This window comes from Zootoca vivipara, chromosome 3 (assembly GCF_965207765.1).
Source record: "Zootoca vivipara chromosome 3, rZooViv2.hap1.1, whole genome shotgun sequence".
In the NCBI taxonomy this organism is placed as follows: Eukaryota; Metazoa; Chordata; class Lepidosauria; order Squamata; family Lacertidae; genus Zootoca; species Zootoca vivipara.
In genome coordinates this window covers 35,897,919-35,922,680 of record NC_142586.1, presented here as the reverse complement: position 1 = coordinate 35,922,680, position 24,762 = coordinate 35,897,919, and the positions used below count along the sequence as shown (strand labels likewise).

Here is a 24,762-nt window from a genome sequence, read left to right as displayed (position 1 = left end):
CCATTCGACAAACCAAGGTACAGCAGCAAGGAGGGGAGCAGAACTTAAGCTTGAGGGATCCACATTAGGGTTACTAGAGTCCCCGGATTTGCAAATCTGTCCCCGGGAAATGTGGCGGCAGCAGCCTCAGCAGCCCGGAGCCAGCCTGGTAGCGCAGTTGGCTCTGGCTAGCTTCAGGAGCTGCTCGTTGCTCGCTGCCATGGCACCCGCCATTTTTCCTTGCCGGAACTTCCGGCAAGGAAAAATGGCGGGTGCCATGGCAGCAAGCAGCTCCTGAAGCCAGCCAGAGCCAACTGCACTACTAGGCTGACTCCAGGCTGTTGACTGCTGCTGCCACTGCTAAAGGGGGACTGGGGACGTCCGGCGGTACACATCTCCTGCCCCCTGCCCCCTTTGTTTTGACTGATCGGGGGAGGCTTGGGAGTTGTGGGCGGGCGGCCGTTGCCCAGTTTTTTAAAAACTCTGTGCATTTATTTTTCGCAGGGTGTGAAAGAAGGGCTTTGCACCTTTATACAATATGCATGTGTGCTTGGGCCCAGGGTCTTTTGCCTCACCACCCCCACTACTGACTACCTGTTGCTACTCAGCTTCAAAAAAAACACTGTCCCCGGATTCATTGAAAAAAATCTGGTAACCATAATCTACCTTGCTTTTTGGTAGGACCCGGAGATCCATCAATCAGAGCCAGATTCAAACGCTATACTGTACACTTGAGAAATTCTTAACGCAGGCATCGAGTACCAGAACTGAACTGAGCTCACCGTCCTTCCACACACCCAATCACCTTTACCGCCCGCCCGCTTTCTTCATTAAGAAAAATTAGGGGAAGGGTATTTTACTGCTGCCATTATTAAATGATTGGGGAGTCATAAAACCTCGCTTATCTGCAGCAGGCTACTCAGAGATAAAGCCCTGATCTTCCGCCTGCCCATCACGAGACAACGCTGGGAAGAATCCAGCGGCGATTTGGCCGACGCCGGAGGGGCTTCCTTCCATTGGCTGCCTTAGGCAGCGGCATCCTCAGCCGCCGCCTTTTCCCCCAGCAACCAATCAGCAGAAAGGCTTCTGCCCGTAGCAAAGATGGCCGAGGAGGAGGGCGGGGGAAGGGAAACAAACTCGTTCCATAGGCGCCGAGCGTCCGAATCATGGTAGCGGCGGCACTTCCGCCCGGCTCGAAGTCACGTGCCTGCTTGTCTTGGCTTTTCTGGCAGCTGACTTTGGTGTGAAAGCGCCGATAGCTGCGCTGGGTTCGTCTAGGGGAGCTCTGGTCTCGTGTTTGCTTTTGCCCTGAAGGGGAGCATGCAGACTCCGGAACCCGAAGAGACGGAGGAAGAAGAAGAGGACCGTACCCCGCTCCTGCTGCGAGAAGCCCAGCCCATCGGCAAGGCGGGTGAGAGCAGCGGCTGGGGAGGGATCGCTTGTTCCCCAACCGCGCACACCTCAGTCGTGAGCCTCCCACCCTCTTTTTGTCTCCAGCAGCCAGTTCCCCTCGCTTTGAGGAGCTGTGGGGAGTTGGCGGGAGAGAGAGACCTTTCTGTGGGGGCGCCTCCACCATCTCCAGTATCCTGTGGAAAGGTGTCTTAACAGCCCCAGTCCTGTGCAGGTTTGCCAGTAGCTAGTAAACGCAGCCTTCTCCCCCTTTATTCGGAAGGAAGTTCCATTTCAGTGCTGACTTCCCAGGACTGCCGTCTGTCGCCATGAGTATCACCGAGTCCATTGACGACCAGCTTCAGAGGGGTAGTCGGCGACAGCAAACGCGCCGGCGAGAGGTCTTGTGGCACCGTGAAAGCTAACGGGTTTATTATACTTTCGTGGGCTACGTTGCATTTGTGTGAACAGTTGCCTTCACTTGCCAGCTCCGCGCGCAGATGTCGGGGGAGAAACCTCAAAGTGTGGGTTCAAGAGTCTATGAAGTGTTATTGAAGCTCCAAGAAACATTATCAGTAGTAGTAATAGTAACAAATTTATTCATACATCTGACTGAGTTGCCCTAGCCACTGTGGGCAGCTTCCACAGAATATAAAAACATAATGAAACACTTCTAAAAAAACCAACAACCTACAGATAGTAGCCCAGATCAGAGATCTTGAAATTGCATACAGTACTGATTGTTGTGAATGATTGGGCAGGCTTATCATGTATACATTAGTTGTCGCCTTTTGAGTCCACTGTTTACAATTTGCCCCCTTATTCCTTTGTGTGTGTGCCAAATAAGGATAATCCTTAATGCATCTGATGCGAACATAAGAAGCTGCATTATATCATTCTGCCCAGTATTATCTCCAGGATTGTAGGTAGTGTATTATCTGCTAGTACTTGAATTTTTAAGGTGGAGATGCCAGAGATTGAACTCAAGTCCTTCTGGAAGCATAGCTATTGACCCTCCCCTAAATGGGATCTAATCTACAAAATTTATGCTCCATTAAATCTGTTAAGATGCTGTAATAATTTCTCTCAGTTAAGCACATAACTGCTGCCTGGGGCAGTGGCATGTATGTAAAGTACACTGCCTAGGAGGAAGTAGTGCTGTTGAAGTCAGTGGGTCTTCATTCTTAAGAAACATGTTTTAAATACAAGCACTTGCATGTTGTAGATTTCCCATATAGAAGACACGTGCCTGCTCACGCGAGTAACTTTTATGTAGGTGTTGATCAACAGGATGGTCACACACAAGCATGTGATGATCTACACACATGTTTGGTTGTTGCTTCCTTATGCTTAAAACCATGCAGCAAAGCTCCACGGAATGGTGGTGAAAAAATATTTTTAATAAATAAATGGGTTGAGCACCATCCACATGTGCTATTGTTGCATGTGATGTCTTTCAGCATTGTTGGTTTGTAAATATTGGTGTGGTCCCTGTTTAGAATCATAGAATTGGAAGAGACCACAAAGGCCATCCAGTCCAACCCCCTGCCAAGCAGGAAACACCATCAAAGCATTCCTGACATATGGCTGTCAAGCCTCTGCTTAAAGACCTCCAAATAAGAAGACTCCACCACACTTCTTGGCAGCAAATTCCACTGTCGAACAGCTCTTACTGTCAGGAAGTTCTTCCTAATGTTTAGGTGGAAGTGTGCATGCTATCAATGCAGGAATTTTGTTCTGTTTGATCAGACAAAAGGCAAGAAGTCTTTATTTTGTTTTACTAAGTTGTTGCTCTTATCAGAGCATCCTGGAGATCTCTATAAATAGAATGGTCGGCCCAGAAAACAAAATAAGTGTCTTGGTATATCAGTTAAGGGTTGTGGAGGATTACCTCTTATGCCGTATGACAAAACTGAGGGGAGTTTCAACTGTCAATTGTATTAAGGAATTAAAAGGAAAAAGTTAAAAAAAATAAATCAAGGCTAGCATAAGCACCTTGCATGAGCCTAAGAGACTCTTTAAACTCCAATGGATATGTTTACACCTATATATCGCTACTTGCATCATTTCCAGGTTTAACCATAGTAAATAAAGAAAAGAGAAGGGTTTGACTATTTGCAGAGCACTTAAAGGTAAAGGGACCCCTGACCATTAGGTCCAATTGTGACCGACTCTGGGGTTGTCGCGCTCATCTCACGTTATTGGCCGAAGGAGCCGGCGTACAACTTCCAGGTCATGTGGCCAGCATGACAAAGCCGCTTCTGGCGAACCAGAGCAGCACACGGAAACGCTGTTTACCTTCCCGCTGTAGTGGTACCTATTTATCTACTTGCACTTTGACGTGCTTTTGAACTGCTAGGTTGGCAGGAGCTGGGACCGAGCAACGGGAGCTCTCCCCATCACAGGGATTCGAACTGCCAACCTTCTGATCGGCAAGCCCTAGGCTCTGTGGTTTAACCACCTGCGTCCTTAATTTACTGCAAATTGGAAAGCCAAAATTCTGTAACCCCAAAATGCCAAAATACACAATTTACTGTGGGGGGTGGGGAATGCAGCCATTGTAAACCATGTGCAAATACTTGGTCTAATCTATCATATTTTATTTAATTGATGCAAGTTATTCATTATCAGCAGAAGAAACTAAAATGCTACCATGCTACCGGTAGGTTGAATACTGTGACCCAATTACAAGACAGTGCAATAGTTGAGGTGAAGAAGTGGTGTCTCAAGGATTATGAGCAAATATTTGGTAAGGGCAGAGGAAGAATGCTGCAAGTTGTTTTTTTAGACTGAGCATAGTCCTGTACATATCTACTCAGAAGTATGCCCCAGTGAACTCAGTAGGACTTTCTTCTGAGTACAGTGGTACCTCGACTTACGAAGGCAATCCGTTCCACGGCGCTCTTCTTAAGTTGAATCCTTCGGTTGTCAAAGTGTCCATTTTGCGCATGCGTGAAGTGCGATTTTGCACTTCTGCGCATGCGCCGACTGCGCACGCCACTTCTGCGCAGGCGTAGAACGCACGCGCAGCGGAAAGACTTCCGGGTTTGCCGACTTCGGAAGTCGAAACCTTCGGAAGTCGAGTCATTCGGATGTCAAGGTACCACTGTAGTCCATACTAAGCTCTCTTAATGAATTGGGGGGTGGGGGAGAGAGACTTTTTAATGTGGTAAGCAACCCCTGAAAAGCTAGGACTGATTTGTGATCCAAAGAAAAGGCGGAGGTAAACACTTTGCAATAAGGTTGTGTAAAAATTTTAACAGGCACATCCAAGGGGGGTGAGGAAGAGAGACCATAAGCTGTGCAGCTGCAAAATATTGGGCAAGTCCTTATCTACATGGTTGCATTTCACCACAGGGCCAGTATGTTGTAGGAGAGTTTTGTGCTTAGAGCAGGGAGATTTGCCTTAAAATTCCTGCTCCTCCCTGAAGCTCCCTAGGTGGTCTTTGGGTACTTGCTGTCACTCAGCCAAACCTGCTTCACAAGTTTATTGGGACAGCCCCTAGGTGTGGTCTTGGAAAAGAGGTAGATTAAACATTTATAGTTTACAAAAATAATTAAATAGTTTACAAAAATAATTAAATAATAAAGCATCAGATTGTCAGTTTTACTTCCACGTGTTTGGTAGGAAGTTGTCAGAGCTCATGTTGAAGACCCAAATACTTGTCACAGTGTACAGCCAAACCTTTTATATATATAGATATAGATATACCTGTATATTCCGGCGTATAAGACAACTGGGCGTATAAGACGACCCCCAACTTTTCCAGTTAAAATATAGAGTTTGGGATATACTTGATGTATAAGAGATACGACCCGGCGTATAAGACGACCCCCGACTTTTGAGAATATTTTCCTGGGTTAAAAAGTAGTCTTATACGCAGGAATATACTGTAGATATAGAGATGATAGATAGATAGATAGATAGATAGATAGATAGATAGATAGATAGATAGATAATGGTGAGAGATTACAGCACACCTATTCCCACTCCCTCCAAAAACCAAGGTGGTTTTCTCTGCAGCAAGGGATTTCCTATTCTTCTCCCCTACTCTGCATCTTATAGAGACTTTGTACAGCCCTGTTTTCATTTGCTTGGGTGACATGGAACAAGTAAAAGTTCGTTGAAAGTGGTGTTTCCTTAAGTAGTAAATCTGCACTAACAGCTGAGAAAGGTAAATAAATGAATTATTTGATGCCAAACATTCAATTCAAAAATACTGTGTGTATAGTTAAGTAAGAAATCGAATGGCAATGACTGAAACTCAGAATTTGGCATTTAGTGTTTACATGGCAGTGGGGTTAGAGAGAGGCTATTGGCTGAAATCAGTGTGATGTGACGTGAATGGCAAAAGGCGGGTTGCTGAGCAAAGCAGAGCTGCAGAGCAGGATATTCCACATCTACCAGCAGAGGTGGATCTGGAAGAAAGCCAGATGTGGTTTGTGAAAGCAACAATAGCTTAAGGTGGTCTTGCAGAAAGGCAGAAGAATAAGGATGTTATTAACACCAATGAAGGCTCCTTTGTTGTTTAATCTTGGGTACTAGAACAGCAAGATAATAAACTTGCACATGCCACGTCTACTGTGCCTCATTTGGAGGAATAAGTATTCAGAGCAACTTCCTCAAACTAAAAATGTTGCAGGAGCTTTCCGTTCAGATCATGGGAGCATTTCGATGATCCAGCACAACAGTAACTAGGAAATTAGAAGGAAATGTCTTTGAAAACAAGGTTGGTTGTGAAAGAAGTAGCTCCTGGGGATGTTAATGGTAAGAATTTAATATTGTGCCTTGTGGACCTGAAGTTGCGTTGTGGCGTGTTACATTTTTTAAAAAGAATGTTTGTGTGTACTGTATGTACATATGGAGAGAGAGAGAGAGAGAATCACATAATCTTTTCCATAGTATAATAATCATGCAGTGAAGCAAATAGGAGTAATATTTTTTGTATATTTAAAGTGAGATTTTGGTGGACATGTTGTGGTTTATTTGCATTTCATGATCGAAAAGTATATGTTAAGACTTGTGGACAGACTGTTTCCCCTTAAGGGTTGGATTTGGGGGAGTGGGCAGTCTGAGTAGCTGCCAGAATGTACACTTCATTTGCTTTACGTGTTTGTATGTATGTTGTATCCGTGATTGAGCATGTATGGGGACACTTCTCCTCTTGTCATCTGCTTGAGCGTCTTACCCAACTATTTTTATTCCTTTGTACTAGGGATATGGAAACTGTGGCCCTTTAGATGTTGTTGGCCATGTTGGCTGGGACTAATGGGAGTTGGAATCTAATAGCACCTGAGAATGGGGCACGGGTAGTCAGTCCTCCTCCATATATTTTATATAAAAAAATTGGCATAATTTCTTATGAAACGCCTTCAGGCCATACCTGCAAGCTTTTGGGAGTCGGTCATTTGAGATTCCTTAGTAGAGCTAAGAAACTATTGTGGGTAATGCACCACTAAGTCATACTCAGAGTAGAGCCATAACTTTTGTAATTTAAGGTCATTGTTTTCAGTGGGTCTACTCTGAGTATGACTTAGAGGGATATCGTCTTCTGATTCCGAGGCGCATTTTGTCTTACCAAATGTGTCCAATAGCTTAGAGTTGCTTGGTAAAGGCTTGAGCTGCCTAATAAGGCTACATACATAAATCAACCTTGTGATCTTATGAATGATTACATCCCTTTAGCAAACGGTTAAAGTTCATGTTTATTCTAACTGATATAATTGAACAATACATAAACATATACTCTATTGCTTGTGAATTAATAGATAAGCAATTATTATCGTGTATCATCCTTTACCAAATTTGTGCCCTCCAGTTTTGGGGGGGTTGATGGGAGTTAAAGTCTAAAATGGGTGGAGACTCTCGTGACGTGCAGGCTAGCCTTGGTCCACGAGGCCATTTCCCTCAAACTATACCCACCTGCCAGATGTCAGTGGATGACATATCCTGATGGATACTGTTCAAATCTGCTGGGGACTGCTTCATCAGCACATCCCTTGCAGAGAGAACACTGGTGAAGCAGAGCCCTGCATAGAGCAGATTGGACCATCAACTTGTGAGCAGTGTTTGATCCTGCTTGGTGCTGCTTCACCAACACTTACCTGGGGGGAATGCGCTGACCAAGCTGCCGTCCACCCAGGCCAAAATGTTTCCCCATCCCTGGGCTACAGTTTCAGGAGAGCACATCCACACCATGTGAACTCTTGAGAACTGTGGTTCTGTGAGAGAGGATAGGAGTCTCATAACAATTCCCAGCACCTTTAACAAATTAGAGTTCCCAGGATTCTTTGGGCCAAACCGTAACTGTTACAGTGGCATAAAACAACATAAATGTATAGTGTGGATGTGACCTGACGACTCAACATTTTGTGGCTACTGAACATTCTCAGTCCACACTGAATGGTTTTGGTGGTGTCCTGTCCCGTACCCGTACCCCCCAATTAGTCCATTGCCTGCATTTTGGCTTATGTGAGAATGAGTTTGGAGGCAAGCCAAGACTGCTGGGCCTTCAGCATTTGTTTCAGTTAGAGATAGGTTGCTAGCCAGAGTTGTGGGGATTTTTTTTTTTTACATTAATGCTTTTAAATGTGCATCACTTTGTCTTTTAGCGCCAATATGCTGCTCTGCTCGCCTCAGCTTAGCGATCTGGGCCTTCTTGGGATTCTTTCTCTTATATGCACTTCGTGTCAATTTAAGTGTTGCCCTGGTGGACATGGTAGAATCAAATGCAAGCTTGACCAAAAATACTTCTTCAAATGTGTGCGAAGACCATTCTTCTACCCCAGTTGTTCCTCGTAACACTACGGTAAGTTTTACTAGATCTACTTTTGAGAATGTGAACTATCTTAAAGGGTACGTGTTTAAAATTATTATCTCTTCAAGAGCTGGCGGAATGCCAGTGTTGATGCGGGTGAATATTTATAAAGGGTTGTATCCAACTAAGTTCTACTTAGAGTAAACCAAATGGACGATGTCCACTAATGAGCCCACTCTACTAACAGTGGGCACAACCTAAATCCTCTTGCAGTGTAATCTGAGGCATTTACTCAGAAGTAAATCCAGGTGATTTTTAATAGGTCTTACTCCCAGTTAGGTAGGTATAGGATTTCAGCCTTAACCTTGGAATAAGCCTCATTTAGTAAGACCCATTGAAATCATACCCCTATGTTCTGAATAAACATGCAAAGGATTGTGCAGAACATTAAATCAGCACCCCCTTGTGAAATTATCCATGGGATCTTTAAAAGCAGTTATGATCAGAGGAATATATCTTATCTCTCAGCATTCTTTTGCATGATCTGTGTCTTCAAATAGCCCTTGAAGTTCTTCCTATCACAGAGATTCGGCTCAGATTATGCCACTGTATTATCTGCATCAATCAATCTGAGCTCTGACTCATTACATAGGGTTGCTATACATCCGGAATTTCCCGGAAATTGCTGGAATTTGGCCACTGGAATCGGTGTCCGTCTGGGCGGAAATCACTTTAATTTCCAGGAAAATCCGGACGTATGGCAACCCTTGTCAGAAGTGTAGGTTTTGGCGAATTTTCTTGAAAATAGCTTAAAAACATCTGCCCCCCCCCCAGAGCTCAACTTTTGTGTCCAGAATTTCACTTTTCAAAATATGGCAACCCTACCTTACAGTAATCCTTGTAGGAGTGTGTTTGTTTAAGGCAAGTAACATTCAGTCCTCATCAAATCCCTTTATAGATTTTTGCTGCCTCCATTCTGCCTCCAGAATCACACTACACAGCAGAATCACTCCCTTCCTGTGTGATGTGATGGATGCTACTGTTCTGAAAATAAAAGCATAAAACCCTGGAGCCTAGGATAATGCCCTGACAACCCTAGAGAACTGCTGCCAGTCAGTGTAGACGATAATGACCTAGATAGCCCAATGGTTTGACTTGTCATAAGGCGACTTCCAGTGTTGCACATAGTACAGGCCAACCTGGACTGCACCCCAAGAATGTAAATGAGGTAAATTTGGGTGGCTTTTTTAAAAAAAAACCCAAAACTTATTGTACAGCCGACAGTTGTTTAAAGTTTGTAAGTCTGTCAAGTGTGGTAGTTCATACATTAAATAAAGAAAAGAAGAGGAGAAGGCTTTGAAATCAATTGATATGTGATTATTTTTTATGACACTGTCTTTGGGCTTTGCTTGCTTTAGGAGCCTGGTTGACAGAATGAAAACAATTACTGTAGAAGGATATTAACCAGCTATGTATATTTTAATGTCATTCATCTTAAAAAAAAACCAACAATGTGGTCACTTTTTGGATGTACATAGGGAGTTCTTTCCATGCGTCCCATGAAAAATGAGCACGTAGTTCCCTGTGTCCATGACGGGCATGTGGAAAATATAGTTTGTAAGCCACTCTGCGGTTAGCAGTGCATGTCACTGATAGGTGTGCAGTGTTGCTGGATGGGGAGCGTTCAGTCCTTTGTTGTATCTTCCTGTGATGCAAGTGGGAGTGGAAACCAGACCTTCATGTCCTTTTCTCTCCCTCCCTTTCAGGGGAAAAAGTATCCGTGGGATGCAAATACTCAAGGCTGGATCCTTGGTTCCTTCTTCTACGGCTACATCGTTACACAGGTTCCCGGTGGATATCTTGCCCGCCAGTTTGGCGGAAAGAAGCTGTTGGGGTTTGGCATCCTGGGCACTTCCATTTTCACCTTGTTCACACCTTTGGCAGCAGATTTAGGAGTTGGCTACCTCATAGCTGTCAGAGCTTTGGAAGGCCTGGGTGAGGTAATCTCTCCTTCTCTGCCCCCTTTATTATTATTATTATTATTATTATTATTATTATTATTATTATTCAAGATTTTCAAAACAATTATTTTGTAAGTACATTAACATTCCCCTGTAATGTTGATAAATTACATTAGGTCAGTCTTTTCCAGCTTGGCATCTGCCAGGTGCTGCAGGTCTCCAACTCCAGTCAATGCCAGCTCTAGCTAGGCAATGCCCAGATGTGAATGGAGTCCAAAACACCTGGAAAGCACCAAGTTGGCCTCAACCGCTCCATAGGGATCTGGTTGGGGACTTTGCAAATAGGGTGCTGGACTAGATGGGACCTTCATCTGATCTAGCTGGGCTCTGCTCGTGTTCTTAATAGCACTTTTCTCACTTGGGTTTTCCACTGCTGCCGCTTCAGTTATAGTTCCACTGGCTTCTTCTCGCGTGCTCTTCTTTTCCCCGCCAGCAGATAGACAGATGGGCATGAATCTGAGAACTGAGGGTTCCTTCCTCATTCCCAGTTTTCCTTACACCCACCTTAAAATGAACATGTCTTCTATGACTTCATTGTGAGGACGAGCATATTGTTAAGATCATAGAGCACCATGTGAATGAGAAATGGTATATTAAGGGCTACGTGAAGAGCTGATATGAAAGGTATGCCGTTCCTCTGTGGCTGTGGAACTGATCAAATGGCATCGGCAGAGCTTGAATAGAAGGGAAGGAAGTTGTGCCAGGGTGGGCGGAGCTGGCACTTAACTGAAATTTTGTTATGTGAAACGTTTGCTGCATGCTCCCTTTAACAGTTGTGTATAGGCTGGGTTAAAAAATAAAATCTGTGTGTGGGCGTTCCACATTTTGCACCAAAAACCTGAATCCTGCAACTGTATCAATTGTGCAAGTCGAGCAGTTTCCCCTAATTTCTCTTACTCTACATAGTTTACTCTGCGATTTTTGTTGTTTTTATTTCTGCCCCATCATTGTGAGAGGCAAAGAACTTCATTGGACATCCTTGCTAAAAAGTGAGGAAATGCGGAAAAGAATATTTTCAGGAAGCTGAATTCTCCACCCATTGCCACATTCTTTGATCTTGCAGAATTGCAACATACATCCAGCCCTTCCCTTCGCTCCCTGGGTTTAATATGATGCTTTAATATGCTTGTGACTTCTTTTAAACTTAATTGCTCATGAGCTTTTTTATTCAAAGTTCACATAGTTTTTCTTAGATTTCTGGTTTAATATAGGGGAGTCTGGTTGTTGTTGTTTTTAACCTGGTCTGTCTGCAGAATGAGATCTCTTCCCTCCCATGCTGTCCAGCCTCCTTCGCATGTTGGCATTTAATAATCCAAATTGAGGGGAAACCACCACTTCAAAATATTTGTGCTGCTGTTTCTATGCAGAAACCAAAAGTTCAGCATAATTGGTTATGTCCACAAAGCATATTCAGCTGAAGAATTGAGGCAGGCAAGGAATTAGTTCTGCTTAATTGCCCAGGAGCTATGTGCATTTTGTTCAGAAAATAGCTTCGTACTAATGCAACTGGTACTTTCTCCAGGCTACATTGGAGATGTTTTATTGAAGTAAATCTTGGGCAGATCATTTTACTCTTGAAAGATATGTTGTACTATAAACAAATGTGTTTTCCAGGGTGTCACCTTTCCTGCCATGCATGCCATGTGGTCCTGTTGGGCTCCTCCACTGGAACGCAGTAAACTTCTTAGTATTTCATATGCAGGTGAGATGCTTTAAAAAATCCTCAAGTCTAGCCCATGAAGATGCAGAACTAATCCCTTTTAACTGTGGTGTAACGGTTGGGAACAAGCCACAGGATTATGCATTCCATTTCTGCTCCCACCCCCATACTCCTGCAGCTACCCATTAAGCACGGTTCATTGCTATGCATGCCTTGCCACTAAACCATGCTTATCCCTAACCTAGGTGTATTCAAAGCCTAGCATTATCAATCCTTGAGCAGTCTATGCACTGCTTGGATATATATGGACAGGGTGGCTGGGACAACCCAGCCAGATGGGCAGGGTAAAAATAATAAAGTTGTTATTACTATTTTAAAATAAAACTTTAATTTCTAGGTGCGCAGCTAGGAACTGTTGTGTCTCTTCCGTTGTCTGGCTTGATCTGTTTTTATATGAATTGGATTTATGTGTTCTACATATTTGGTAAGTGTTTTCACTGTAAATGTCATTCAGTTGAGTAAAGATTTTTTTTTAATTATTTGTTTTGAAATATACAAAACAAAATAGCAATGAGCAAACTTTCTCAACGCCGCCTCATACAACTAATCACCAGTATTAAGGTGTGAATGTTATGTTATTCTTTTCTCTCTCTTCCGCCTCCCCTCCATCTTTTTAATACAGTAATTATATACAGTATAACTTTTAAATATGGTTCCAGAGAATCCAGTGGTACTCCAATTTGTCATAGGTACAATTAAGATGCCCCAAATCCTAAGGACAATGTTTTTTATAAAAAAAAAATACAGCTGGAAGATTGTTTTTCAGTCCTGTGTCATTGCAAACTTTTTTTGTGTATTTCTAGAACACTTTGTGCCTGATCATTGTAAATAAATGCCTAAAATACTTCCCCAGCAGTTTTGCCTGTCACACCCTGGGGAATGTCATGATCTGATGACATTTTTCTGTTAAGGTTATATATGCATGTGTGTCAAGCAACGTGATCTACAGACTGCCCACAAAGAGAATTTCTGTTTATGGGATAGTTCGTTCATTTTCAGCAACCCAATTCTCTCACTTAAATAGTCCCATTGTGCAAAACATCTCTGATTAGTTTTTTTTTTAATATCACACCCACGGTTACCTCATCTATGCCTTCTTTAGCGACAGGAAGCTGACAAATCTAGAAGATTTTATGCACAAGGCTGACACTTGTTGTATCCTTAGCAGACAACGGCAGTTGGCACACATGGCTTCACATTTAAGTGATCCTCTGGATATGCACACACACACATTTCTAATGTTGGAACGATCTCTTTCATTTACCTTTGCGGGTGGGGGTGGCTGGTTACTACATGCCTGTGGGATCCACAGGTAGCTCTGACTTGAGAGACATTTCACGGTGGTCTGCAGGTGCTCTGCAATAGCAGCTGGCAAGGCACTGTGGGCGGGGCTTCCCTGTTCTCCCAAGTTTCCCAGCACCAAACATTGCTATAACTTGCCGAGAGGAGACAGAGGGGTAAAGGGGAAGGGACAGTGGCAGGAGTGGCAGATTGGCTCTGCCGCCGTGCCCACATTGTGCTGAGCTGCCCACTGTGTTGCCCCCTGCCCCTCTCCCTCCTGGTAATGTGAACTATTGGGAAGCCAAGCGAGAGCAATCACAGCACCACCCACTGCTGGTGGATTCTAACAGTGCTTGCAAATGTCAAGTCTCATTTCTGGCATTTCCTTGATGATAAGCGTTGTTGTTTTCACTTTAAGGTGCCCTAGGTGTGCTGTGGTTCATCTTCTGGATGTTGATAGTTAGTGATACACCAGAAACACACAAGAGAATTTCCCATGCAGAAAAGGAGTACATCCTCTCCTCCCTTACAGATCAGGTGTGTACTTTTTGGTCAAGCATTTGCTCATTTCTGTACTGGGGTAATATACACCCACTGTCCTATTTAAAGGACAATGAGGTCCTTGAAAAATGCCTTTAAAACTCAGGAACATTTTTTTGTTTTTATAAGATTTATTATCCGTCCTTCACCGTAAGGTCCCAAGGCGGGATACAGCCATAAAACATGCAATTATAATTAGAACCGTTGCAATTGTAAACGCATAAGACAGTTGGAACAGAACTGTATAAAAATGAAAAAGCCAGCTAAAAAAGAACATTTGGGTGAGAAAGGGAACAAGAATGCCCAGCAGCAGAATCCCTGAAAAGACGCAAATGTTTTGTCTTCCTCATATTAAAGAGAAGTGCACCCACACTGTGCACCAACCATGGTTAAGTGTGGATGTACCTGCATGCAGCAGGTAAGGGACTCAAGGAGGAACATGAATCCCATAGCCTGTTCCTGATCTTCTTAACCAGGCATCCCCAAACTTCGGCCCTCCAGATGTTTTGGACTACAATTCCCATCATCCCTGACCACTGGTCCTCTTAGCTAGGGATCATGGGAGTTGTAGGCCAAAACATCTGGAGGACCGCAGTTTGGGGATGCCTGTTCTTAACCATCGGGATTAAGGGATCTACCATTATGCTTAAGAGTGCAGACTGGCAGGAACAAGCTCTTTAGAAATAAGCTGCTTTGAAGTTTTAAGAAATGTGATTCAAAAAACATTTAAGAACATCTATGTGAACTGAATTCCTTCTCTTTAGCTTTCTACTCAGAAATCCATCCCTTGGGAAGCCATACTGACGTCGCTTCCACTCTGGGCTATCGTTGTAGCACACTTTTCTTATAACTGGACTTTCTACACACTCCTTACCCTATTGCCTACTTACATGAAGGAAATTCTGAGGTTTGATGTGCAGGAGGTAAGATACCCTGTGTTTTCCAGTTACAAAGCTTACCCTGAAGTGTCCTAGGCTAGATCATAAACTTGGCTTTCAGTAGGAATTACAGAGACAATCAGAAGGGGTGAAGCTACAGAAATAGCCTCCTGACCGTGAGGTCAGGGCTGCACAGGGTCATTCAATTACAGTACAACCGTATATAGGTCTACTCTCATGCAAGTAGTAGTAGTAATAATAATAATTATAATAATTAATAATAATATAATATTTATAATAATATTTATACCCCGCCCATCTGGCTGGGTTTCCCCAACCACTCTGGGCAGCTTCCAACAGAATATTAAAATATACAATAGTCCCATGGGGTCTAATGTGAGTTGCATCTGAGTAGACATGCATAGGCTTTTTCTGTTAGCCTCTTGGCTGAGTGGGAATGCGATCCCAAATTGCTGGTTCATGGCTTATACCACACACTGGTATTCGGTATGTGGCCTTGAAGTAGGCTCTGTATGTGGAGTATCTGGCAGTGCTGAGAGATTTTAGGAACAAGAATATCAAATGGCATCTTTGTCACCTGTCACAGGGTTTTAATTAAGGCCACGTGTTCGTGTTTTTCCTGGGAAACCCATACTCGTGAGAGAAGGGGAGGCTTTGGGTATCCCCACCCCTCTGCAGTCCATAAATAATTCTGTTAATTTAACCAGCAATATTACTTTTGGAAGTGCAGCTCTTAAAACTCTAGCTACTTTTTAGTAGGAACATAATGAAATTTGAACTTGTAACTTAAAAATCAATTGACTATCAGAGGAGAGAGAATTGTCCCTCTCTCTCTCTCTCTCTCTCTCTCTCTCTCTCTCTCTCTCTTTAACATGACGGTGCCATTGCTGCTCCCTGTTTTGCATTTTAAGGTTAACGTCTTAATTAAAATTGTGCTGCTGCTCATTCAAGAGCATTTGCTAAAATTAGGTTGAAGCAGCTGTGAAGAGCAGCCTATCCAACTCCTTTACCTTGTGCTTCAATTCTAAAGGTTGCTCTGTAAATTCCTTCAGAGCAATTGCCATTTTTGTTCTGCTGGCTGCACATTTAACAGGCTCTCTGAGAATGAACACCTGTGACAAACGAATGTGCACCAGAGGGTTCTTTTTCCCAGGAGGAAGGAATTGAAGCTGTTTCTCTGGCTCCTTGTTCCTTTTCCTCCTGGAACATTCTGCTGCTGTTCTTGGGAGAACCTTCGGATAAGTCGCCCAGCCTGCTGGGTGCAGCATCAAGCTGGGTTCCTTAACCTTGAGCAAAGTTGTTGACTGGGAGGGCTTCACTCCAAGTCAGAGTCTGAATCCCCTTTGGTGGGTCTGCTGATTTATAAACGTTCCCCCTCAGTGTGTGTATGTGTGTGTGTGAGTGAGTGACACAGATGCTGTGCGGAACATCAGTTCTTCTGATTGCAAAGGGTTTTCCTATAATGGATCTTCAAGAGTAATCACACCCTTTGGGTAAAATTTTCCAGAAATTTCAGTTACAGAGTTGGCTGTTGACTCTTCTCTTCATGAACTGCCTAAAGCACGCTAGCTTTTGTCTGCAAGGTGCATAAATGGAGAAATCCCTGTGTGAACCAGCCCTTTGAGCATCTTCTTTTAAATCAGATTGATCTGATATCAGTGCTTTGCAGTTTACCTCAGTGGAAATAGAATTGGTCTTGATATATATAACAAAGAGAGCCAACTTTGTTCCCCTCCAAATATTGGATGACAGCTCCCATCGTCCTGGAGCATTGGTAACACTGGCAGGGGCTGATGGGAATTGGAGTCTACCTCTACAAACATCTGGAGGCATAACATTGGCTCTATCCTTTTGCCTACTTGAAGGGTTTCCCAGACTTTTTTTCCACAATGAGCCACCTTGCCTGAAAGTGGCTGTTGCAGTCCCTGCTCAATGTAAAAAGAATCTAAGCCAAGACGGGTGGACTGACAAGCCGTGCTACCGGTAGCTGCCACTCCAGCTTCAAACCATGCAGATGTCTTCTCCTTTAACTTGGTCATTAACCTCTGGTGTTTCTCTGAAAATAGGTATAAAGCTGCTATTGTTAAATCAAATGCTCGTGTCTCATAACTCAGGATATGTTTCCACTATAGCTTGCAAGAATTTATCACTTTGCCATATCCTTAGAAAGGAAGTCAGTTTCCTTTATCATAAAATGTGTGACTTGTCAATTATGTTCACTGGTTATCTTACAGTTTAGTATCCATTAAGCATTACAAAACAGCTGTCTCAGACAGTACAAAACAGCCTTTAAATAGCTGTCCCCAACCCCATTTGTACTGCTGAAGACATTTATTATTATTATTCTGTACCTAGATATTCATCTTGAAAATAAATAAATATATGCACACACAAAAGATGTTCCCATCCCATCTTAAATCTGGTTTTTCTTTTTCCATACAGAATGGATTTTTATCTGCACTGCCTTATTTCGGCTGCTGGATTTGTATCATTCTGTCTGGTCAATTCGCTGATTATTTGCGGGAAAAGCATAACATGCCCACCGTATGTGTTCGCAAAACATTTACTCTGATAGGTAAGGAAATAATGTGCTTGTTTTCAATTTGCCCTGTAGTTTAAATGGGGTTTTGTCGAGCTTGTACAAGGTTTTTACCTGCTTTAATAAGCCCTCCCCCAGAGTTTTAAATTCTTTCCTGTTGTAAAGAAAGCTGCAATTCTTCTGCCAGATTCTTTCTGGCAGATGCATTTTATATACGCTTATATTCCCAGTAGTAACAAGAGCATTCCTGCACAACTTGTGTCCCATAATACCAAGTGCAGCTCCTCAACTCAGCCTTGTATGGTGGCCCACCAGGGACTTGATAAACACTTCACTTTTGCTGCTTTTGCATCCCTGGCTGGGTATGCATAGTGGCTATGAAAGGGTCAGGCCCTTCCTGGCTGCTGCTCCCAGGATTTTGTGGCTAGGAAAGCCAAAGAATAACTTTGATGAGATCCTCTTTGTGTCCCCTTGGGCTTTTGGAGGCAACAGGTGGCCAGACACACTTGGGCAGTGCTTCTAACAGCTGAGAGATGAAACCAGCTTTGGGCCAGATGTTAATAGCTTTGGACAGGGCCCTTGTTCCTTACTGGTTGGTTGTAGGTTCATAGAAAGGAGCCTTAACTGAGTGTAATGGAGAGTTAACTGTTACACTGCTGTTCCCGCTATAGGTGGCCCTGTGTCCAAATGAGGCTGTGAGTCATGCTGCTTTTCTTGTTTGCAGTGAAGCTGCTAAGCATCCATTTTGGCTTGATCTCTTCTCTGAAATAAACTGACACTGAGTCAGCCCCTTGTTACATCATCCAGCTCAGTATTGTCTGCACTGATTGGCAGTGTCTTACCACGTGCTTCTCAGCCCCCCCCCCCCCCGGAGATGGCAGGGATCTGAACCTGGGAGAGTTGCTTTTGTAGTAGGCTTTCTACTACTAAGCTGTGCCATCTCAATCCATCCTCCATGTTCTTGCTTGCCCTTTCCATGTGCCAATAACTTCTAAATAAGCTCTTGAAGCAACCTGAAATTTCAATTATATAAACTGAAGCTGAGATAACTTCACAAAAATGATGATTTAAAATGCAGATATTTTAATCAACTGTTCTTCTGCTCTGTTCTTTCTCCATCTTGTCCTGTGCAAGAATGCCCATTGCTATTTCATTGTGATATAAAACAATAAGTCTTGATCAGAACAGGATGTGTTTGATATTTCCCATATTCCAGTGACTTTTTTAATTACCCAGTTGGGTTATTAAATAAGCAACTACAACAGGTTTGTTGGTTTTAATGAACATCTAAATTACCAATAGCTTCGATTTTGTCATGGATAAAATAGCTCAGGCCAAAAGCATGCATCTCTACTATATAGTTCTAGTTACAGGTAGGTAGTCGTGTTGGTCTGAGTCGAAGCAAAATAGAAAAAAATTCCTTCATTAGCACCTTAAAGACCAACTAAGTTTTTATTTTGGTATGAGCTTTCGTGTTCAGTGTATCTGAAGAAGTGTGCATGCACACGAAAGCTCATACCAAAATAAAAACTTAGTTGGTCTTTAAGGTGCTACTGAAGGAATTTTTTTCTATTTTGCTTCTACTATATAGTGATATAGTTTGTTCACTAGGTGGCAGCACAATGTAGAATAATTGCTGGGCCTTTCCTCTTAACATTTTCCGTTTTTTATCAAAAAAAAGTACTGATGGTCAGTCCATAAGAAAGCAGCACAAAAGACCCAGAGATTAAAACTTTTCTTAGCTAGCTTGAAACTAGATTCTGCTTTAAAAGTGGACTGGCCCCCTGCTGAAAAAGTTTGCTGACCCCTGCTTTAGGCAATCTTGTCCAGGGTTCAGCAAAGGTCTGTTGCTTTGTTTATAGATCAAGAGCTGAGAACCACCAGTGATTTTTTTTAATGAAAAGTCACTGCAATATTTTACAAAGAATAAACAAAATTTGAGTTCCCATGAAGGTAAGGTTTCTGATTTGTTTTTATTAAGGAATGATTGGACCTGCGGTTTTCCTTGTAGCAGCTGGATTCATAGGCTGTGATTATGAAATGGCTGTTGCATTTGTAACCATATCCACAACACTAGGGGGGTTTTCTACATCTGGATACAGCATCAACCACCTCGATATTGCACCATCGTAAGTATTCATGATTGAGTGTGCGTTTTTTCAAAGAAGATTCCCTGAAACAGTGAATTAAATAACTACTTGTCTGCGTTTTTCTTCAGTCACTGATTTGGGTTAATTCAACTCCTTTGTGTGGCAGCCTTAAGTTGCAATCCTACCAATGCATGCTTAACTCTGGGAGTACATCCTATAGAATCCTTATCTTCCAGGCTTCTAAAATCTACAGGGTTGCAGCGTGTAATCTGCTGTTGATCATAGAATCGTAGAGTTGGAAGAGACCACAAGGGCCATCCAGTCCAACCCCCTGCCGAGCAGGAAGCACCATCAAAGCATTCTTGACATATGCCTGTCAAGCCTCTGCTTAAAGACCTCCAAAGAAGGAGACTCCACCACACTCCTTGGTAGCAAATTCCACTGCCGAACAGCTCTTACTGTCAGGAAGTTCTTTCTAATGTTTAGGTGGAATCTTCTTTCTTGTAGTTTGAATCCATTGCTCCGTGTCCGCTTCTCTGGAGCAGCAGAAAACAACCTTTCTCCCTCTATATGACATCCTTTTATATATTTGAACATAGCTATCATATCACCCCTTAACCTTCTCTTCTCCAGGCTAAACATACCCAGCTCCCTAAGCCATTCCTCATAAGGCATCGTTTCCAGGCCTTTGAACATTTTGGTTGCCCTCTTCTGCCTGCTTCCCCTCATCCACCCACCAGCGTTTCTGTAGCACATGATATTTGCTTGTTGAAGGTATAGTTAGAGGTACTTGCATAGGCTGACACTTAGGTAACGGGGAAGAGCTCGTGTGGGACACAGATGTACTATAGACATTATTTTCGAAGTGCATATCAATGCCATTGCAGTGCTTAGATATATTTGGGGGGGGAGCTATACCACTAAGGGATTTATGCAATCTTTATAAGATACTCATCTGTCCTGTGAGGCTTTTACTCTTTGGCATTCATCTTCATAAAGTCATTAATGTTTAAGCAGTTCCAAAGGTCATATAAATGCCAGCTTCTTTATTCAAAGAGTATATAATTAATATACTGAAGCTGTGCAATGGTTCTTTGGGGTTTCAGTTGGGGGGGGGTCTTCCCCAACGCTACCTGGGGATGTCCTGAACTGAACTTGGAACTTGCAAAGTGTGTGTTCCACCAGTGAGCTTTGGCCTTGCCCCAGCCATCCTTTCTCAGAGTATCATTTTGTCTTTCCCTCACATTACCAGACAGGGAAGCCCACGAGGCACATTTTGTCATGGCATTTCTAACATGCCAGCTAGAATGAGCTCCGGTTTTCTGCCTTCCAGTTTTTTTGAACTTCACACCTTTTCCAGCCTGGTTGGTGGTTTGTTAAGAATTGTGTTGTTTTACAGATTTTTTTTGTTTGTTTTTAATGCTTCTAGTTTGTGAACTGCTTTTTGAAGTTTAAGATTCAAAAGCCAAAATAGATACAGTATGTGTTTAAATGAAATTAGAAGAAAGCAAGTTACAATTCCTCCCAGATTGCACTGCCCTTATGCAAAGTGTATCCACACAAGGGCTTAGAGAGCTGCCCACTGTGAATCCTTGTGCTAAAGGCCAAGTATGAGAGTTACTTAGCGCTTGGGTTTTATTTCCCTCATAAATACTTCATTGAGAAGTTTGTGCATGTGTCCTAATCCATTCTGGACAAGTGGATGAATCATGTGTGAAATTCCTTCTGGGGTGTCTTGTTTCAGTATGTCAGGAGTGCTGTGGGTGCCAAAACATTTGAGCTTGTGCTGAGAATATCTCCCCACCCCGTACATGTCTAGTTTTATATAATATATGTGTGTGTGAATTGCAAGGGAATGAAAATCTTACCATCGTTCCTGAGTACCAGAAAGAAGTTCAAGGCACTATGGCCTCGGGAACCAGCTGGTTTTTTTCTTTTTTTCTTAGATATGCTGGCATCCTCCTTGGAATTACAAATTCATTTGGCACTATCCCAGGAATGGTGGGACCAGTTGTTGCTAAAGAACTAACTCATAGTGTAAGTATTCTTGGTCTCCCCCCTCCCCCTGTTTTCTTCTTTTAAAGGTTAAAGATTTGATTGTCAAGTGTGTCATTATTGGCTATGGGTTTTTTCTTGTTGTTTTTAAACAAGACCAAAGAAGATGGTTTTATACTTTCTCCTCTCACACCATGTTTATTGATATAAAGCTGCAGCCATATGCCATGCGGCAGAGAAAATTAATCTCTTTTCTGAGACTCTTTGTACTAATATCAATTTTTATTTTAATAACCCATATGTTCTCGTCCGTTGCTTTGTGAGCTTTGCCATAGTAACCCTCCCATTCAGCAAAACAAGTTCTTTAAGCCTCTTCAAGCATATATAAAACAAAATGACGACAACCTGGAAAGAAGGGAAGGGGGGGGAGAGAGAGAGCAAAGGTTCATGGGTCCACTGTGCGAATTTAACTGGGACCCCTGAAGAAAAAATTCCTAGCACAGAACAGCTGCCTGTTTAGCCCCATCAGTTTTATTAAGTGATAGGTACTCTTGAGTCTGTGAAACTGGTGTTGGGTTGACACTGATTCCTCAGGATTTAAAAATGGGGGGGTGTCAGAGTGCAACTCAAATCTCCTCTGGCAATGGACCTCCTATAAGTTGAAGTTCTCAAGTTTTCATGTATTCACAAGACAGGTTGTTATACTGAAATGTTATTTAATAGCAAGAGTTGCAAACTTTGAGCAACTTCTCAAAGTTCTTTATACACTTTATTCCACTGCTGGTGGAAACTTCAGTTTAGAACTCTCACTAAACTCTTGAGTGTAGTTTATACAGATTAAGAGTTACGCCCCTAACTCCTGTTTAGCATAAGTCATACTGAGCTGAACAAAATATGCCATGCTTTGAATAAATAATTGTATTGGCTACATAGATCCAGTCTCTAAGCAGTGCTCAGGTGGACCAGGAAACAGCAGACAGTTCAAGTGTTCTCTTTATTTCAAGCCTTAACAGAAGTCTTCTGGTTTCCTCAACCCATAGTTGGCCATGACATCCATACCAATAAATTGTGGCTTGAGCAGTCGTTGCAAACCCAATCCTCCAAACCAGGGATGGGGAACCTGAAGTTCTCCATATGTTGTTGGGCTACAGCTTCCATCACCACTGACTTATGGCCATGTTAGCTGAGGTCCAGCAATATCTGCAAATCCATGGGTTCCACAACCGTAGGCAAACAATGGGTTTAAAGGATCGGGAATGCAACATCTAAACACAGCCATCTTCTTAATACAAATTATCTGCTCCACACATTCTCCTTTTCCTGCCATTCAGTTTATTCCTGATCATGGTTCTGTTACAGTAATGCACTGATTTATCTCCTTATTTCTGCCCCTTTGCCAGAATACTGTGGGAGAATGGCAGACTGTCTTCTATATCGCCGCTGGCATAAACTTATTTGGAGCCATCTTCTTTGCATTATTCAGCAGCGGAGAAGTTCAAGACTGGGCACTCAATGGCTACCACATGCACAGGAACTGAAGGAACCCTGGGGTTAATCACCGCCACACATTGCAATCATGTGACCTGGAACGCCTTTCACATGATGTTTGCAAAGCCTATTGCGAGCCTTTCTTGTTGCAGCTGGAAAATGTTTCACATTTCAATATGCTGATTCTGTAAGAAGAATGTGGGATCCAGTCTTACACAATCGATTGGTGTCAGATACCTGTGACACATTCTAATCAATGTCTCGACTTTTTAAAAATGTGCCTGAATTAAATTTTAGTTGGAGGGGGTGTAAGACAGAAAAAATATGACATTTTGTTGGTTAAGGTAATTTTAAGTAATGGTTGTTAGAATTATTGCTGGTTTTAGCTGTATTTATTTATCTTGTATGATTAATCCAAAAAGTAATGGAAATTAAAAACAGGGAATTATTCCATGTGCCCTCTTAAAATATGTATTTGTCAGCATGTATCCACTGTGACAGGAATGGGGAACCTCTAACTTTCCATATGTGGCTGGACTACAACTCCCATCCTCCCTCACCTTTGGCCGGGGCTGATGGGAGCTGGAGTCCAACAACATTTGGAGGGCCTGCCTCTCTGCTCAGGCCTTGCTTTTGAACTTCCCATAGTCATCAGGTTGACCGCTATGAGAACAGGATGCTGGGCCTAGATGGGAAGTAGGCCGAATCCAGCAGGCTCTTCCTATCTTCCCTGTGCTGTGTGGTTTCACCAGACCTGTGAAGCACAAACACTGCTAAATCATGGAGGAAAATAAGCCCAAAATCTTTTACTACATGGAGAAATTCAGCAATGATGTTGATTTGAAGGAACGGTTTCTCTTTCCCCTCCTTCCCCCCCCCCTCACTGTCCTAATACTCATTTTGAGCAACAAACCACAATTATCCAGGCAGAATAAGACCAAGTGGCAGCAGGATCATACTAAACGTTGGTGGCAAAATATGTACCAACACAATCCTGTGCATACGGTATATACTTAAAGTCCCCCTGGGGCTTCAGTGGGACTTATTCCCAGGTAAGTGATTACAAGATTGCAGCCGAATTGACTATTAGGTTTCTGAATGAATAAACCTGAAGGTTAAACTAACAGTGCCTGCAAAGGCTCTCTTCAGGGATTGGGTGTGCCCATGTAACTGCTTCAGAATCCTTCAGCCCCTTAGCCAGTCATTGACTTCTGTCAGTTCACATTGCAGATAAGGCCTGTGCCAGATTATTTTGTCACAATGAGATCCAGAATACTAGTAAGGGGTTGGCCAACGTTGCATTGCACCTTCTTTTTCAGAGGATATTTCCCTAACTTCATATTTGATGCTAGCATACCAAACTGGAAATGGAGGGAATATCCATGCACAGAACCACCTAAGAGATACAAGGAAGAAAAGAAAAGCTTTTTAGAACAGGTTTTGGGATTCTTCTCGTACCCGTGCTGATTTTTTTTATTTTAAAAAACCCCAAAAATAGCGAAGAGCAGCATTGGGGTTTCTCCACTATTGCTGTGGTTTGGAAAGCCACACCACACCCCGGTCAGAAGACAGCCTCCAGAAGTAGAGCTGAGGTTTCATGTCTACACACTAAGCGTAAGTGCCATTGAGTCCACTCTGGGACATAATTCTGAAGATCTCTGCCTTGTACGATGGAAATGTGAACTTCCATAGCACTGAATGTGCAGCTGTGAGTGGGAATGACATGGTGGGCTAGGCAGCTGAGGCTTTGGCCTCAATATAGAGTACTTACTAGAACACAACAGGCTAAATGGTCCTCTTTTGGATCATTCCAGGTGTAAAGCAAGCCAAAGGGGGGGACACACTTTGGTGTTCCTTCCACCAACCCAAAGGGAAACCTGATACACCTCCCACACACTGCTCCAGTGGAGCCCAGTCGACTTCATTTCTGAGAAATGACAGGTTACTTTTGTTTGCCAGCTTTACATACATTTTAATTTGCATTGAAATGTTATTATAATGACATCTTGTCAGCTGTGTTGTATTTTGCAACTTTCAGTGTAATAAACAGTGTGGGCATTTTG

The 24,762-nt window shown here is 42.8% G+C and overlaps 1 protein-coding gene across 3 annotated transcripts; it reads left to right on the top strand.

Annotated features, from left to right (window-relative positions):
* The first annotated feature begins 1,173 nt into the window (after positions 1-1,173).
* SLC17A5 (solute carrier family 17 member 5) lies at positions 1,174-24,762 on the top strand. Of its 3 annotated transcripts, none has more exons than XM_035109606.3 (11): positions 1,174-1,390; positions 7,981-8,177; positions 9,893-10,126; positions 11,762-11,849; positions 12,205-12,291; positions 13,567-13,685; positions 14,453-14,611; positions 17,030-17,162; positions 19,108-19,255; positions 21,163-21,253; positions 22,612-24,762. In XM_035109606.3, the coding sequence occupies exons 1-11, from the start codon at positions 1,300-1,302 to the stop codon at positions 22,747-22,749; spliced, it is 1,485 nt and encodes a 494-aa protein (XP_034965497.3). In that variant the 5' UTR covers positions 1,174-1,299; the 3' UTR covers positions 22,750-24,762. The 3 variants fall into 3 exon arrangements, with proteins under 3 accessions (XP_034965497.3, XP_034965498.3, XP_088522022.1); XM_035109607.3 differs by lacking the exon at positions 1,174-1,390 and adding an exon at positions 5,751-6,136; XM_088665896.1 differs by lacking the exon at positions 1,174-1,390 and adding an exon at positions 6,079-6,098.